The sequence below is a fragment of the Oryzias latipes genome, chromosome 3 (assembly GCF_053564925.1).
Source record: "Oryzias latipes strain Hd-rR chromosome 3, Olatipes_Hd-rR_3.1".
Classification (NCBI taxonomy): Eukaryota; Metazoa; Chordata; class Actinopteri; order Beloniformes; family Adrianichthyidae; genus Oryzias; species Oryzias latipes.
The window spans coordinates 39,471,825-39,488,584 of NC_136239.1; the positions used below are offsets into that span (position 1 = coordinate 39,471,825).

Below are 16,760 nucleotides of genomic sequence, written 5' to 3' on the forward strand. Positions count from 1 at the left end.
GTTAGTTTATTAATGTGGGGCCTTCAGGTTTGTGTTAACAATGCGGAGGAGGATACACACCAGCGGTTCAGGACGACCGCCAACAACGTGGAGTCCCACTGCATGAAGGAGGTATATTGACAGTTATAAATAATTGAAGACATGAAGACCAAACATGAAGATTAGGCAGTAAAAAAACTGCAAACAGCCTGCATCTAAAACAGGCTTCAGTGAAGGTTTTATTATGCGAAGGAAAAGGTTAAATGGCTGCTGAACGCCGCATCTTTAGAAATGACTAGACTACTGTTAGAAAACAAAGTTTCAGATCTTTCTGGTCATAATTAATTCAAACCAGCAGCTGGAAGAAGTCAGGATGCAGACAAACTGCTCAAAGACGTAAACGCAAAGATTATTTTATCGGACCGGATTGACGTGAATAAAAGGACAAATGCTGCACATCAACTGTTGCAAAAGTCCCTGGAATAGAAGCATAGGGAGCGTCGGGCTGCTGCTTTACAGTTTCTCCTCTTTTTGTAACTGTTCCTATTAAAAAACTCTTAATAGATGAATTCTGGTGTGACCTGCAAACACTCGGTCACTACGCAATCCAAATGAAGCAGAACTGTCTGGACCTAAACTGGACCAGGTTAATGAACCTGAGCTAGACCGGGTTTATGGAGCTGAGCTGGACCAGGTTTATGGACCTGAGCTGGACCAGGTTTATGGGCCTGAGCTGGACCAGGTTTATGGACCTGAGCTGGACCAGGTTTATGGACCCTTCCTGGACCAGGTTAATGAACCTAAGCTGGACCGGGTTTATGGACCTGAGCTGGACCAGGTTTATGGGCCTGAGCTGGACCAGGTTTATGGACCTGAGCTGGATCGGGTTTATGGACCTGAAATGGACCAGATTTTTGGACTTCAGTTGGGCCAGGTTTATGGACCTAAGCTCAGGTTCATGGATTGGTGACACCTGTTTTAAACTTAAATCTTTTTACTTTGGGGCACAGTTTTCTAGTTTTAAAAGTTCAGACCTCACCTGTCTGAAGTATATAAATATGCGGACATACAAATGGTTTAAAAAAAAACACTAAAATGAAATAACTGTCATAAAACATGTCCCTGCATTTGGTATCTGGACCCAAGCAGGTAAACCTGTGCTAAATTTTCACGGATATTCTTTTTTTTCTCTCTCTCTTTTGCATTTCTGTTTATCTATAGACAAAGAAAAGATATTTACATTGAAAACCAGCCCCACTCTGAAAATATCCAACAACTCTGTGCACAATGGAAACTCTGGAAACAATGATGCTCATTTGCATTCTTATCAGACTTTGTCATTGAAATAATGTCCTCTCCTCATTGGTGGCGCACCATAACTAGTCTATCACGTCTGGGGAAACGAACCTCTGCCATGTGGCCTGAATGTTGATGGAACATTTGTTTGCAGGAGTTTTTGTGACGACAGTTTTTTGAATCGGAAAACCAAGCGGACTCAACGGAGGGCTTTGTCAGGTTTTACAGTTCACAAAGCTGAAGAGTTTGGGGGAAAAACGAATCATTCACGAATAAAATCCGATTTTCTTCTGCAGGATTGTCAACAGAAGCCTGTTTTCAGGTCAGCAACAGAATCGAAAGCTGCAGTGATGTCTGACTGAATGACAGGTGTCCTGCAGTCAACACCTCTGCAGACTCCCATGAAACTCCATGAATATTGAGGAACTGAGCTTCAGTTATGATCCTCATCGCAGCTAATTATGTTTCAAACCGCCGGGTCTTTTTTGTTCCCCCTCCATCATGAAGATAGCCGGCATTTATTTTGAGCAGTCAAAGTTTAGTTTGAATGTTACTTTAGACAAGTCATTTCACTTTGTATTTGCTTTGATGGCAAAAGTAAAATGTGTAGAGACACTGGGATCCATTTATTGTGGCGCCTGTTGAAATGTATCTTTAAAAGATGACATTTAAACTGTAAGACCTGCTGTGCCGCGTATAATGAGAGAAGCAGACCATTTCCTTTATTTGCCACTTAAATCTTCCTACACCTGCACCAAATGCAAACTGGGAGATAGACCTTTTTTAGCTCAGAGGAGCAGAGAGAGGAGTGCATCAACACGAAAGAGCTTGGAGCCCAAAACGGGATCATCAGATGTGACCGAAGTTCAGGGAATGTTGTGATCTTTACTACCAATGTTGTGTTTATTGCAAACTTTACCAGCAAATTAGGTTTATGAGACTCAACTGAAAGACTTCAAAAGCTTCTCCTTTTTTTTTTTTCTTGTCGTTAAATCAAGAACCGTGGATGACATTCAAAACAAATAAACGGGGATGGAAAAGCTTCTTAACAATGCGGCCAGTGAAAGGAGCTAAGCCGATTAGGTGGATGTGAGTGTGATTATGTAATAATAGAGTTTAAGAGAAGATGCAGTACATTAACTCTTCATTGTCTTGTCTGGATTATTTTGTCGCCAGAAGAGGAGCAATTATGAGATAAATTACAGCGCCGCTCTGAGTCTAATGCTGCTCTCTCGCAGAAAAGTTAAGTCAATATTAATAAGCGCGAGCACCTCGACGGAGACCGGAGGCGAAACCCATTCCTGATGTCATCAAAACGTGCCGCCTGGAGCTCCTCAATAGACACTGAGTGAGATCCTGCAGTAATGGCTTCATAAAATGTTTGTTTGAGTTGTTACACTCAAATGAGCTTTTAATGACAGCTCTGCTTTCTGAAGTGAGGCAGAAAATGTGGCCCCATCTGCATAAAACTGCCCTTGTTACTGCCGACGCCACACAGTCAGCATTTTCATCGCCTGCACGTCCCTCTCTGTTAAAGTCTACATCCCTGTAAGATCACTGATTAAAGAACTAATTAACTTTTTCCACTGGTGGAAAGGGGTAATAAATACTCCACGAGTTTAGATGCTGGTGTTAATGCGTCACATTACTCAGATACACGTGGTAAAGTAACTGTTCCTTTGAGTATTTGCAGGAGTGGTCGGGTTTTCCTCATTGCTGCCTGTCAAACAGAAGGCGGTGTGGTATGACTTAAAAATGGGACAGCCTTAGTCTGAACTGCCCTTACGGGGGGGGTTACAGGGTGTCTGTGGGCAGAAATGGTCAAACCTGTATGCGACATGCTAGCGGCCTGCACAAAATAACTCAAGGTTGTAGACCGCTCTGTGAGTCCGTGGAGCGAAAAAGGTTCATGCACATTTTATCTACGGACATGTTCAGAGCGACAGGTCATAGCGAACACGTAACCAGCCTGCAAGGGCAAGGGGTCGACCGCCGAAATCCTGCAAGGAGCCCACTAGTGCTGCCCACGTGATGAGTGTCTGCTTCTTCCATTTAGCCTGATCGTTATGGTGCGTTCACACCGGATGCAGCCACACTCAATGTAAAGTCTATGCAAACGCGCTTCGGCAAGAATTTTGACCATCAACATTCAGAAAACTCACGATCCCGCATCGCTACGGGAGTCTTTAATCGAGTCAACGTTGACCAATCAGAGACTCTGATTTTAGAGTTCTGTTCTTTTCAAAACACTGAAAAATAAATAATGGAGTTTTGTGCCCGGCCAGGTTAGTATGACACCAAGGCAGAAATTTGTAGGAACAGAGCTGTGAAAAAAAAAAGCCTACAGCAAGATTTGTGGGATTTGCACTGCTCTGACTTTTTACATCAAGTTCCATCCCCCTGTAGGAAACAGACAAGTGCGTGTTCATGATAACTCTACACACAGCCAGTGTGAACGCAGCTTTAGAAAGCAGGAAATTAGACCGAATGTAGTTTGTGTGGACATTCGGCAGTGGCCTTATGGGCGCATACGTGTGCAGCATTCGTGTGCGGTCAGTAAGGAGCCATTAGTGAAGTCCTCTCACCTCACTAATGACTAGAGAGACTAGAGAGTTGCGTCCAACTTACGCTAGGGTTACGAAAACTTCACAATGAAATTACCACACACACGACAATGGTACGTTCCATTTTCACGACATCCCTTGAAGTGGTCACACACCTTAAGTGATGTACGCTCCTCTCTGCGACCCTCCATGGATCCAGATGACCCAAAAACCTGCAGCGGGGTTGACCAGGCAGCAGACAACAAGATGGATACCTGACATAAATAGTTCACATTAAAAGTTTTATTAAGGAGAGTTATAATTCTGGAAACTTGTGAAATTTCTGCTTCATACATTTATATTGCATGTACACATATTTGTTCATATAAAGTTACATCAAACTGCCCAGACGCAGTTGAGCACTGGATGACCCAGAGTTTCTGCACACAGATGTGAACCGAGAGACTTCGAAAGGTAACGTTTTAGCATGCAGGTGTTCAGGATCGGCTGCATCCTGAAATGCTTCATCCTGGAACGATGATGCAGGTGCAAAAACAGAAGCCTTGAGGGTGCAGGCTGTTAAACTGCATCAGCAGCTCCTGGGCGGGTAAAAAATGCATACTCAGTGGGAATTTAGCTTTCCTGTAAATAAAAAACATTAAAGTTTAAACTAGGTATGTTCAAAAGTTTTAAATGTTTAGTGTTTCTAGGACAAACTTATGATTAAATTTTAAACAAAAAAGGTTTAAGATGACAGATATTTATTGCACTGGTATGAATCCAAGGTTTTGGTTGTGTTTGCTATTATGGAGAAAAAGGAGTTGATAGAAGAATAGTAAGAGCCACAGCAAAGAAGCCCTTTGTCCCATTTGGGTTAACTTTATGGAATGCATTAGATTTAATAACTAAGGACTGCAAATGTTTGAAAAAGTACAAATATATTCTAGAAGAATTGGCTAAAAACATGCAAAGGGATTTGATTTAAAGATGTAAATCCACATGACGACCGAAGACTAAACTATGCTTGTGTTTGAATACATTTCCTATTTAGTGCACTATAGAGGGCATTCACAATAAACAGATTACTTTTTGAATAAAGAATTTGATACCAATTACTGATACCGATTGAAGGTAACGTTTGTCCCCAAACAATTTAATTGTTATTTAAAATAAAATATCATCAAAAACTGTCCAGATAGCAACTTTGAGGTGCACTTTGAGGTATTTAAAAATACAAAACTGTGCTTTCAAAAATCACATGCTTGTGCCGTGTTGTATTGTTGCTAAGGATAATGCAGACAATTCACGGCCCTACTGGTCACATGACTGAGGGGGCAGTTCAGTAAGTTGTGGGCTGGGGGTGTTTTGGCTCAAAGCATTAGAGTAACTCACCTAATAACCAAAATATCTAGATAAGGCATGTGCCCTTTTATTTTCTCTTTTATTATTTTTGTTTTGAGACTTTAAAAAAGTAGTCGATACCAAAATTGTTGATGTATATTCCTACACCTTAGTATCGATACTCCCATCTTAACCATTTTCTCTGGATGTCTGAATCTAGAAGTCGGAACTTTCCCAGAAGTCTCTGCAAAAAACTAGCAATGCGTCGAACCTCACTTGATTAGCGAATACAGACCACAATGCATTGCGTTTCAACAATTTGTTATTTGAAAAATATTCACCTGTACATTAATCTTTTACAAATCATTCAGGTTTTCAGCATCGCAACACAGTGGACATATAAATAATCTTTGGAAAGTGTTCATATTTCTTACATTTATACTTTGGCTAATGGATAACGTCATTTTTAGGGATTGCAAAATCCTGTGCCCGTCCCAAGTCTGGGTAAATCCAGGGGGTTTTGTCAGGAGGAGCATCTGACATCAAACCACAGCCAAATGAGTTTGTGTAGCTGTCCGAACTGCTGCTTTCAGCTTTTCTGGAGCCTTAATACAAACAAATGTGTTTCTAATGACATTCTTAACTATTTTTTTCTGCATTTATTGGCTCTCTTGTCAAGAGTGTAGGCGAAGCCCAAACTCTCTCCTTTTTTGTTTTATTTTTTCAAGATTTATACCAAAAAATGATTTATGGCTGTGTGTAATAAAGATGCTGGAATGTGATCAAACTCAAAATGTAATTTTGTGCATCAGAAATCATGGAAATACACTGATTTAATGCAGGTATCAGCAGAGTGGTTATAGTTTTTTTCATGCTGGTGGCTACAACACAAGTCAAGAAAGCTTTATTTTTGAAACAAACGTTTTCGTACTCAAATTTTTTTCCGATCTTCTTTGCAGATGTCCTCCTGGTCACATGGTGCGCGTGAATGGAACCAAAAAGACATGTGTGTACACGCTGTGCGCCACGCGACCCTGTCACCGCGGGACCTGCGTGGCTCAGTCGCCCACCAAATTCACCTGCCACTGTCCGGACGGCTACAGAGGGCGCCACTGCGAGACCACGCTGGCTATTTACCGGGAAGACGTGGGCCTGAGCTTCAGCTCCCTCTTTGCCATCTGCATCTGCTTCATGGCCTTACTGGGTATTTATGCAGTATTTCCTTCACAACTGCAATGACACATTTAACTTATTGCTTCCAAGCTTTCATATGAATGTTTGTTTTTTTCCAACGTCTTCACACACATTTTTAAAAGAAGCCGCACTTTACATCTGCGACTGAGCAGTTTGTCGCGTTTCATTTCTGCTCAAATAAAAGGAGGAATTTGTTGGAGCTGCAGATGAGAGGCTTTCAGAAACACCTTCAGTGAGTTTCAGTGTGTCAAATCATGCCTTTTAATCAAACAGAGGTCAGTTTAAACTTCAGTTCCAGTCTGTTAAGTTCAAGGATGTTTCATTCTGTACCTTCTGAGAGTTGGAACATAAAAAGGTTAAATAAATAAATTTAGGAACGAAAAAAAGGCCTAAAAAACATAGTTAGAAAAGGATTCAGAAGTCAGTTGTGTTTTTTTTTCTTAGTTTGTGAGAAGCATGCATTTGTGAGATGAGCTGGTGTTCTTCAAAACCAAGAATCTGAATTTTATTTTTGGAGTCTCATCTCCAAACTGAAGGTCCATGGAGCATAAAACGAAAAACGAATTAAGTGGAAGAAACGAGGGAACACAAAACAAAACACAAGTTGAACAGAGATCATTTTTACACATTTACCGCCGGCACAGCCAAAATATACAGAGACTGTTTCCCTTCATAATTCAAAGTAATATTCATACTTAGTTGACAGTTCAATTTGAAATTGACAATTCAGTATTTAGAGAAGAGATATTTCAATTTTTGGCTTGTTTTAAATGTATTTCAAAGTGACTAAAAACCTATTAGATTTTAATTTTCCATGTTGTTTCTGTCAAAATTCCACCCCCACCCCCCAACCCCCATAATACATAATGTCATTTTCTGATCGGGTCTCACTTACATAAACTGCATGCCTGAATTGCATTATTGAGTTGTCAGTTGAGAATTTAATTTTACTTTGAATTAAGGGTGCAAACTCTTCCAAAAGACAAAGACCCGCTTAAAACAAAAGCAATTAATTCAATAAAGTTCTTAAATTAAGTTCTTAAATTATTTTTTATCAGACACGGTTTGTGTTTGTCAACATACCTTACATGTTTCTGCGGAAACACTTCAATTCGTCATCAGGTGGTAGTGTGTGACATTCAAAAACAGATGGTTGTGACTGAGGCGGAGTCACCTGTCAGACTTTGACAGATGACCCCGCCCCTTGATGTCAGTTTTTTGCTGAAGGATGTTGCTCCAGGTATGACGTGCAGGAAGGCCCCCTCATCCCGGTTCATGGAAGTATGGGCTCGCTTTCAGATCTCCACCACTGAGGGGAGCGCATTTCCGCCAACCCTCAGCTCATGGCCACAGATGAGGATAGAAACAAAGATCATCGGCTAATCAGGGGACTTAAACCTCTGACTCTGCTCTCTTTTTACCAATCAGAAGACAAATCGGTACAAAGTCAGCATTAATGCAGAATTTCTTCTGTTTATTTACAAGCTTGACTTAGATAATCTGATGTTTGGGTGGGATTATAGTGTTAAATTATTCCATTTATCAGCAAGTTGGGGTTTGAAACTGGGGTCACAACCATCTGATTTTAAAGACGTCACACACTACCACCTGATGACGACTCTGACGGAGGTGGAAGTGTTTCCGCCGAAACATGTAAGGTATGTTGAAAAACACAAACCGTGTCTGCTAAAAAACAATGTAAGAACTCAGTAAAACAAAAGCAGACAAACAAAACCTGCATCTCAAATGTCATTCATTCATCTTCTTCAGTTTGTTCCCTTTCGGGGTCACGGGACTGCCGGAGCCTATCCCAGCCACTAATGGGCGGAGGCAGGGGACACTCTGAACAGGTCACCAGTCTGTCGCAGATCTCAAATGTCACAAACCCTTAATGCTGAGTGCCAAGCACCAGAGTCTTTGGAATGACGTGACTCGGCCGTAGGTTTGAACTTGCGAAGTCTCGGGCCGGACACTCTTCCACTGAGCGGGTCGATACACGCAACAAAACAGCAGGGATGCAGAACCAGCAGCGCCAGCATGAAGCAGCATTAACACCTGTGTTTAATCATTACAGCTGAGAACAAACCAGGAAGTAACCTGGTGTCCCACCTGTACAGCAGCCCAAATGGGACAATGTCCCTGCTGTGTTTGTATAATGCCAACTGCAGTTTCTCTCAGATGGACCTCCATGCTCCCACAGTCCAAAACCATGATTCACAGGGTGATTGATTACTTTAAGTTGTCTCTAGGTGTGACTGTGAGTGTGTTTGGGTGTGCGACCCGTCCAGGGCGTACCCCACCTTCACCTAACAGTGGCAAGGTTAGGCTCTGGCAGCCCCGTGACCCCGAGAAGAGATACAGTCGGTTAAGAGGATGGATGGAGGGAGGGAGGGAGGGAGGTTAGGGAGGGAGGGAGGGAGATAGGGAGGGAGGGAGATAGGGAGGGAGGGAGGTTAGGGAGGGAGGGAGGGATGGATCTGCATGTGTGAAAGGGCAGTCAGGATGTGTCCAGTGACGCACAATGATGGGTCCTATCATCTCCAATAGGGTAGTCGTGGACCAGCTGTTACCTCTAGATTAGCAGACTCACCTAACACGCCTCAGGTAAAAAAAAAAAAAATGTGATGTAAGCTAAAAGTTCTGCTTTCCCATCCCAGGAGAGGAATGGCCACGTATTATCCTGGTTTTTAGAAACCAGTGATATGAATAACTTGAAGCCCTCTCAGACATGAAATATGGAACATTAATGGCTGCATCAGTCTGCTGAAGCCTTCACCTTCAGTCATCAGTCACTTAATGGTTTTCAAATTACAGTCAGGCATGGCTGAAAAAGTGATGGAGAGAGCTTCAGACAGCATGCAGTATTTACACCCCACCCAAAAGTCGTCAGTAAATAAAGTGCAGTGCTTCATTCCCTCACAGCTTCATCTTCAACATGACTATTGATGGAAAAAATCAGGATTTTGTGCAAAGATGCACAACTGAAACTGAAAACTAACCCTTTTTTTTAATAGTTTTGTTTAAGTTAAAAAATATTTTATTACTTTGGAAAAATATACGATAAAAACAGAACCTTGAAAGAGGAATCAGAAGACTGGATGGTTTGGTGGTAATGTCTGAGTTCTGACCCCAGTTTAAAACCACAACTTGGTGATAAATGGAATAATTTAACATTAGAAATCAATGAACGACCCATGGTCCCTTTCTTTTTTTCTTTTTGTCTCTTTCAATATTTTATTTGTGTGATTCACACGCGTGTGATGATGCGTCATTAGTATGCATGCTAAATAAAATATGCCCTCTAGCTAAGCTAAGCTGGGTATCTCACTGTTTCTTGAGAACATACATTTTCATAACACCAGAGACACCGGCACCATGGCCACTCTCACCTTGACTGCTGCCTCCGTTGCCCAAACCCAGAATTGCAGCAGATGCATGGGTTGCATACATCTGCATTCAACTGTTAGCCTGAGTCCCAGGGTTTCTGTTCCTCTGTCTAGCTGGAGTAATTCTACGGGATGTTTTGCTGCTCATCTGTGTACCAAACATCTTGCTCTGAGCTCAAGACGTATTGTTGTTCTGTAGAACAGAGATCCTGCAAAAAGATGACCTGGATGAATCACTATCCACACAAAAAGTCATAAGAAGGGAGATTCATCCTCAAAAAGCCTATTTTTTTACAGCATGCATATCATCTGTATTCTAATGTGTGTGCTCTGCTGGGTTCATTATCCCTGCAACACACCAGCACAAGTGTTTGTTCTTTGTTTAATAGAATAGTTTTCTTAGCAAACCCCGCGTTTTCCAAAGCTTGCCGTTTGATTCATGTTTGCTGAGCCGTTCTTCTGTTGTCATTTCAGCTTTCACGTCTCTGCACTTCCGCTCTAAGTGGACGCTGTTGTCGAATGTTTACAGCCTCGTAGATTGTGACAAAGAACAGAAAGGCTTTGAGTTTTGCCCCCACTTCATGTTTGGATTAAGACATTAAACCCCTTCCTTAATGCTTTCTGTGTTTGCTCTTTAGTGATAACCCCTAAGCTGAAGAGAGGAGGGAAACAGATTGTTGTCGTTTATTCATATTTTTCATTCAGGACATTAGAAAACATTATATTTCCATTTTGGGATATGGTGCAGTGATTTTTGTTTTTTGTTGTTGTCAGGTTTTGCTGTTTTTGAAAGGAGTGATTTAATATTTTTAAAGGGTTTTTTGTGCCTCATTTATAGATGGCTGCTGCTGCAAATATTATAGAAGTTTATGTCTGAACTCCAAAATCTATAAAAGCCTCAGATCACCGAGTTTCATTCTGCAACCTTTGATAAAGGAGGGTATTATATTTCTAAAAAGCAATAATGGAGAAATGATACACATGGTTTTATAATGGTTATGCTTTTTTTTCAGCAAAATGTCGTGGAGCTTCAGCAGAAACTGATGGATTGAAAGTTTATAGCAGCTTACCTACTTTAACGGCCTTCTGCTTTTTACCTGCGGCGGAGGGATCTGGAGCAAAGCTCTGCTGTTTTTCAGAATCAACATTTTTCTGTATGCATGCCTGTCATGCTGAATAGTCCTCTTCCTGCTTTTTTAGTTCTGTATTCCTAAAGCTGCCTCCACAGAGACGGCACCTTGGGCACAGAATGCTCTGACATGTTCTCCCAGTTTAATTGAGGACAATATGAGAGCAGCGCCAGGCAGAGAGCGGTGCGAGACAGCAGATCAGAGGCATACAAAATAAAACAGGACAGTGGAGAAAACGCAGGGAAAACACCAAGGAGCTGAGAAGATCACAAAGCGAAGGCAGCGTGCAACACATTCCAGGAAAAGCGGAGCTGGAAATGTTGGGAGCCGAGAAGGATGCTGTCGGTGTCGGGCCACTGTCGGCTCGTCTCATTGGTTATTCAGAGGGCCCCTCCCTCACACCGCCAGAACAGTCAGAGACAGTTCATGTGATCATTTCTACCTCTCTTCTTTCCTCAGCTCCACTTTGGTCTGTAGCTTGAGGCTCAAATTAAATGTGAAATCCAGCCTTGATCCTGCTGATTCTCAGTTCTGTTTTAAGTGTTAATTACTTGATTTGTAGGCATACAAGGTGCTGTTTACTCAAACCTGCCGAAATTGAGATCAGTGCTCCAGGGGCCGGAGTTGTAATTTCGATTGGTACTGCATTCTGCGCTCGAATGGTCAAGCGCTGCTCTCTGAAATTTAAGCAGCAGGAGAGACTTTAATGCCTTCAACAAATAATGTGTGTGCCAGCTTCAGATGTTTGAAGAGGAAGAACTGCAGCAAGGCTGAAGGCAGAAGATGGCTCTCGCTGGTGGATGACCCTCAGTCTCCTTGTCTGAGTTCTCGACTGTTCCTGTTCAAACGCTGAAACATCTGTTCAGAATAACAACCAACCATCATGCAGTCAAAAGCCGTTTTTTGGTAAGCAAAGGACACTTTCCAGATGAAAATTTGTATAAAAACAAAGACAAAAGGGAAAAACAATAAAAGGACACCTGCAAAATTGATCAGTGATTGGAAAACAGACCGAGAGAAGTTGGAGAAGGAGTTCCAGAGTTTGGAAGCAGAGCAGGGGAGAGTTCTGAGCCCCCCTTGATGAAGAGAAGATGAAGATCTGAAGAGGCAGGAGGGGAAGATCAGACAACAAGCTTATGGATGGTTTCAAAATTGGAGGACCAAAAAAAACACACACACTGACCCATTTGTGTGATTAGTTAAGAAGCAGATGTGGAATTTGAGATCAGAAATTCCTTTTAATCACTGTTAAGTTTGAAGATGTTAGAGGAAACATTTAACTTCTGAGTGGAGCTGGTTGGGGAGCAGGACTAAAGAAAAGATGAACTCGATGGAAAAACAAAGAAAGTTTATTGAGAACTCAGGTGATTTCTCACTGGGCCTTGAATCCAGTATTCGAGAGTTAGTCTGCTGACACACAGAACCAGAAATTAGATCAGTCAGACTCAACGTCCAAATCCTGTCCAATAAACAAAGCAGGGGTCATTACAAACATCCATCCAAAGAGGCAATAATCCAACCTGTAATCTGAAGTGGAGGGCAGAAACTTGGTCGAGGTATAAACAGGTAGACTTAAGGTCAACAGGTTTGAGAACTTTGGCTTAACTTTGACTGATCTTAGAAGTTCGATAGACTGAATGAATGCAGGCTGCATATAAAGATGTGTCTGAAAACTATCTCAACCAGATCAAACTGACGAGGAGAAGCAGTGAATGAACCACATAGATAGATAGATAGATAGATAGATAGATAGATAGATAGATAGATAGATAGATAGATAGATAGATAGATAGATAGATAGATAGATAGATAGATAGATAGATAGATAGATAGATAGATAGATAGATAGATAGATAGATAGATAGATAGATAGATAGATAGATAGATAGATAGATAGATAGATAGATAGATAGATAGATAGATAGAATGACATGTAGTACAGATGTAGAGCGGGGTGTCATCCGCAAAACGGATGATTTTAACTTGATTGTGGTATGATGGAGTTTAGTTTGATAGCCCGATTGTGATTTAAACCAGTCCTGGGGGGTTGCGGGTGGTGCACCCTAACCGGGGGTTGGTGGGGTAGCTGCATTCACTGTGAGAGAGATGGCAACCAGAGACTACAACAAAGAGGAGATTGCTTGTGATCTCAGTGATCTCAAATCCTAGTCTGTCATTGTAGGCCAAATCACAACACTTAAAGTTACTGAGAACTTTCAAAGTTTTTAAACTCAATCTAATAGACTGAGTGCAATAAAGTGACCATCACTCGCTGGGACTCCTGTTAAGAAGCAGACGTTTAAAAAAAGCAGTGCTTTGTGTTTCGCACTTAAACCTTCTGAGTTTGTGTTTGAGGTCCATGAAAAGCCTGAGCCATTAGAGTTCTTTACATCCAGGAGTCATAGAGTTTGGGCATCAGCAGTTTTATCTCCTAAGTGCAGCGACGTTTCCAACAGGAACAACAGAAAAGACATAACTCTATAAAGACACGACGACCCAATAAATGTTGAGCAGCAATCATATACGCACAGAAATTGATTCACTGTAGTGCAAAAATAGAAGACACTGGAGAAAATTGTTTTTCCAACAAGTGAAATGATAAAGGTTACTGCGTCTATGTGCGCTGCAGGCGGAGAAGCAAGTTATATAATCAGCGTTTTGAACAATCCAAACAGAAATGCTGCAGGATACGTTCTGCTGTCTTGTTCTATGGGTTTATTGTGTCTCAACAAATAAAAATGGGATGCAAATCCAAACCAAGTGCTTAAATCAGTCTTGGTCCATGCACACAAGAGTGCTTGTAGTTGTGTTGTTGTGGAGCTGGGAGTCAGGCTGCAGGACGCATGGGAACAACACGGTGATTTTACAGTCTATGGGGTTTAGCCTTTGCAGTCACGTTTTGTTTTGTTGTTGCTTTACTAATTTCCTATTTGGTTTCCTCAAACTTTTCGTGTGTGTGGTGTTTTTTTTAGGTATATGCCTCATTTTTACATGTTCAGATGTTCTTGTACCCACTGCAGCTCAACAGTAGGTCCCACTAACCGTTGTGCTATTGTGTGGGGTCAAAATGACCCCACCCTTACATTGATGTGTTCTCACTACCATGAAAAAGGTGGATAAAGGTGTAGAGGATATCATGTAATCCATGGACACCAGTGAAGATCACAAATCATTGAAGAGCTTGTGGGGTCCAGACGACCCCACTCCCAACGTTAAAGTGCTTTGGATAGCACAAGGGCTTAGATAGAGTGTTTCAGTTGGTCAACACGTTTCAAATGGGGCGAATCTTTTACTTGTGGTTATCTGAGATGCTTTTTAGCTCAAATACAAATCTTGGTCACATCTGAGACCTTTTGAATGACGTACATTTGTGTTGTAAATTCTAGACCAAGACTGTTGTTGTTTTTATAAACCCCCTTGGTTTCCATATTCTCATCAGAACAGTCTTCTTCCAGTTCCTTCTGCTTTGTTCTTGCTTTAACCCTTGTGCTATCCTATGGGGTCAAGATGACCGTTGACGTGTTTTCCCTACCATGACAAAGGTGGATAAAGGTGGAAAGATTTCATGTAATCCATGGACACCAGTGAAGATCACAAATCATTGAAGAAAAAAGGTTCAGAGCACTGTCTAGTGGGTCTAGATGACCCAACTCCCAATGTTAAAGTGCCTAGGATAGCACAAGGGTTAAAAGATTGTTGATTCTTTTGATAAAACCTGCATAATAGGGGTATAAACCGGAACAGAGGAAGAAAATTTGGTTTGTTTTATTTTGATTCATAAGTCTATTCTTGCAAATAGTAGTATTTTATTAAAAAAAATGCATTTCCTTTGCGGAACTTTGCTGTCTGCTACTCAGTAAACAAAGAAGCCAGTGTTCGTCTATGTTGAGGCCATTTTTTAGTGAGGGCAAAGGTGAAGCCCAACTTTAAAAATGAAATGCAGCATTAAATCTGCCTTGTATCTTGTTTATTTGTTTGGGAAATTGCACATTAAAAAGTATTGCTGCCAATGCACCAGAGTTAGATACAAAGCTATTTTCCAGCTGCTGTCCCTGGACTGATGGTAACATTGTCTCCCTAAAAAACCTAAAAATAGACACAAAATGCAATGAAAGCAGAAAAAACGGTAGAAACACAACATTTAATCGGATAATCCACTTCCACTTTATTTATATAGCACATTTCTCAAACAGGCAGTTTCCAAAGTGCTGTACAGTGACCAAAAACCGGACAAAAGATTGTCAACAAAAATAAAAACAAAGTACACCAGTAAAATGGATAAGATAAAATAAAAATAAAAACAAGATAAAAGCACAGATAAATACAGATTAAAAAAATACAGATAAAAACATGGATAAATACAGATAAAAACACAGAGGACCACACAACTCATGCGATGTTAAAAGCTAAAGAGTAAAAATGTGTTTTAAGACGGGATTTAAAACACTCCACAGAGGGCGCTGTTCTGACATGCAATGGCAAAGCGTTCCACAGCTTAGGGCCGACAACAGAGAACGCTCTGTCTCCCCTAGTTTTGAGCCTCGTCATGGGCTCCACAAGCTGGAGCTGGCCCTCTGACCTCAGAGCACATAGATAAAAACATGGCAAATGAGCAGTAAAAAAATCCAACATGCCAATGAAATGTAAACACAGAAGAGCTGCAGAAGTTGAGAGTACAAATGTGAACAAATTGACTTCATTAAACATTTGAACGTTCAGACATTTGTAGCGGCATCATTAAATTCTGAGTATTAATAAGTTATGTATTTGAATCTGAATCAGAAGTGATCACCCTGACCACAGCCCGGTTGATGCTAGTAGCTTAAATCGAATTGTCCTCCTGTTTGAATGCATGTTTGTGAGTCGGTCCTCACATTTTCGTCACTTTGTATATTGTAAATGATGAAGCCTTAGTCATGACTGCCCTTATGGGTGGATATGAACTGTCTGCGGGTGAAAAATGGTCAATTATGTACGGGAAAAAAGAAATAGAGTGAAAATGCTCTTTTGAAATAAAAAATAAAAACATTTATTTTTACGGGCATGCTGCGAGCGACAGGTCGTAGTAAACACTGAATCGACACGCAAATGTAAATAAGGGTGCAGTAGGTGAGATGCAGACGTGTCATACAGATGTTTCGTTTTTTTCAACCCCGCATACGGATGCATGTGACTAAGGCTTAAGATAATGATAAAACAGCAAGCCTGAACTCACAGAGTCCTTTCTGGCCCCACGGCAGCTCCTCCTTAAAGAGTTTCTCACCAGTCTGTGTAGAACGGAGGAAGCTGAACTCCATGCTGAGGCTCCTCTTCTGCTCCGCCTGTTTCTTGCTTTTGCCGAAACCTGAGTCACGAATGGGCGGTTTATAAATAAAGCTGAATTGAATTGAATCATCATCTGAAACAAGCTACATCTCCTCATTTCACAGCCCCTCTGGTGAGGAAAATGCTGTCATCTATTGAGCCCATGTGTTCTGTCGATAATCTCTTGTTTGTAGCTTTTGTGTAAATCCAGCAGAAGCTCTGTGATGATTTTATCTTCGTATCATCAAATGAAAATCTGGTTAATGACTTTATGACAGTTCTAAACTATAAAAAGGCTTTTATGGGTTTCTTCAGAGGGGAAGATACATCCCAAACTCCATTTATTAGTTGTAATTTCTCTATTATAATGAATCACTTGCTCATTTCTGCATGCTCAGTGTTATTTAACTGCACTTAGGCACTTTAAAGCCAGCTGTTATGGGTCTTTTACTCAAAGTGGCTTCCATCCAACACATCAGCTATAAGGCGCTGATTGAAGGACTACTGTAGTCATATTTCTTAAATTTAGCTTTTGTGGAAACACAGTTCTTCAGTTTTCCAATTAAAAACCTAAAACGACGTTATTC

The 16,760-nt window shown here is 41.1% G+C and overlaps 1 protein-coding gene across 1 annotated transcript in view; it reads left to right on the forward strand.

Annotated features, from left to right (window-relative positions):
* si:ch211-186j3.6 (neural-cadherin) overlaps window positions 1-16,760 on the forward strand; it is a 445,044-nt gene that overhangs the window by 395,233 nt on the left and 33,051 nt on the right. Inside the window, exon 35 of the mRNA XM_023953704.2 lies at window positions 6,119-6,363. Within this exon, the coding sequence (XP_023809472.1) occupies window positions 6,119-6,363 (245 nt within the window). The remainder of the gene's footprint in view (window positions 1-6,118; window positions 6,364-16,760) is intronic.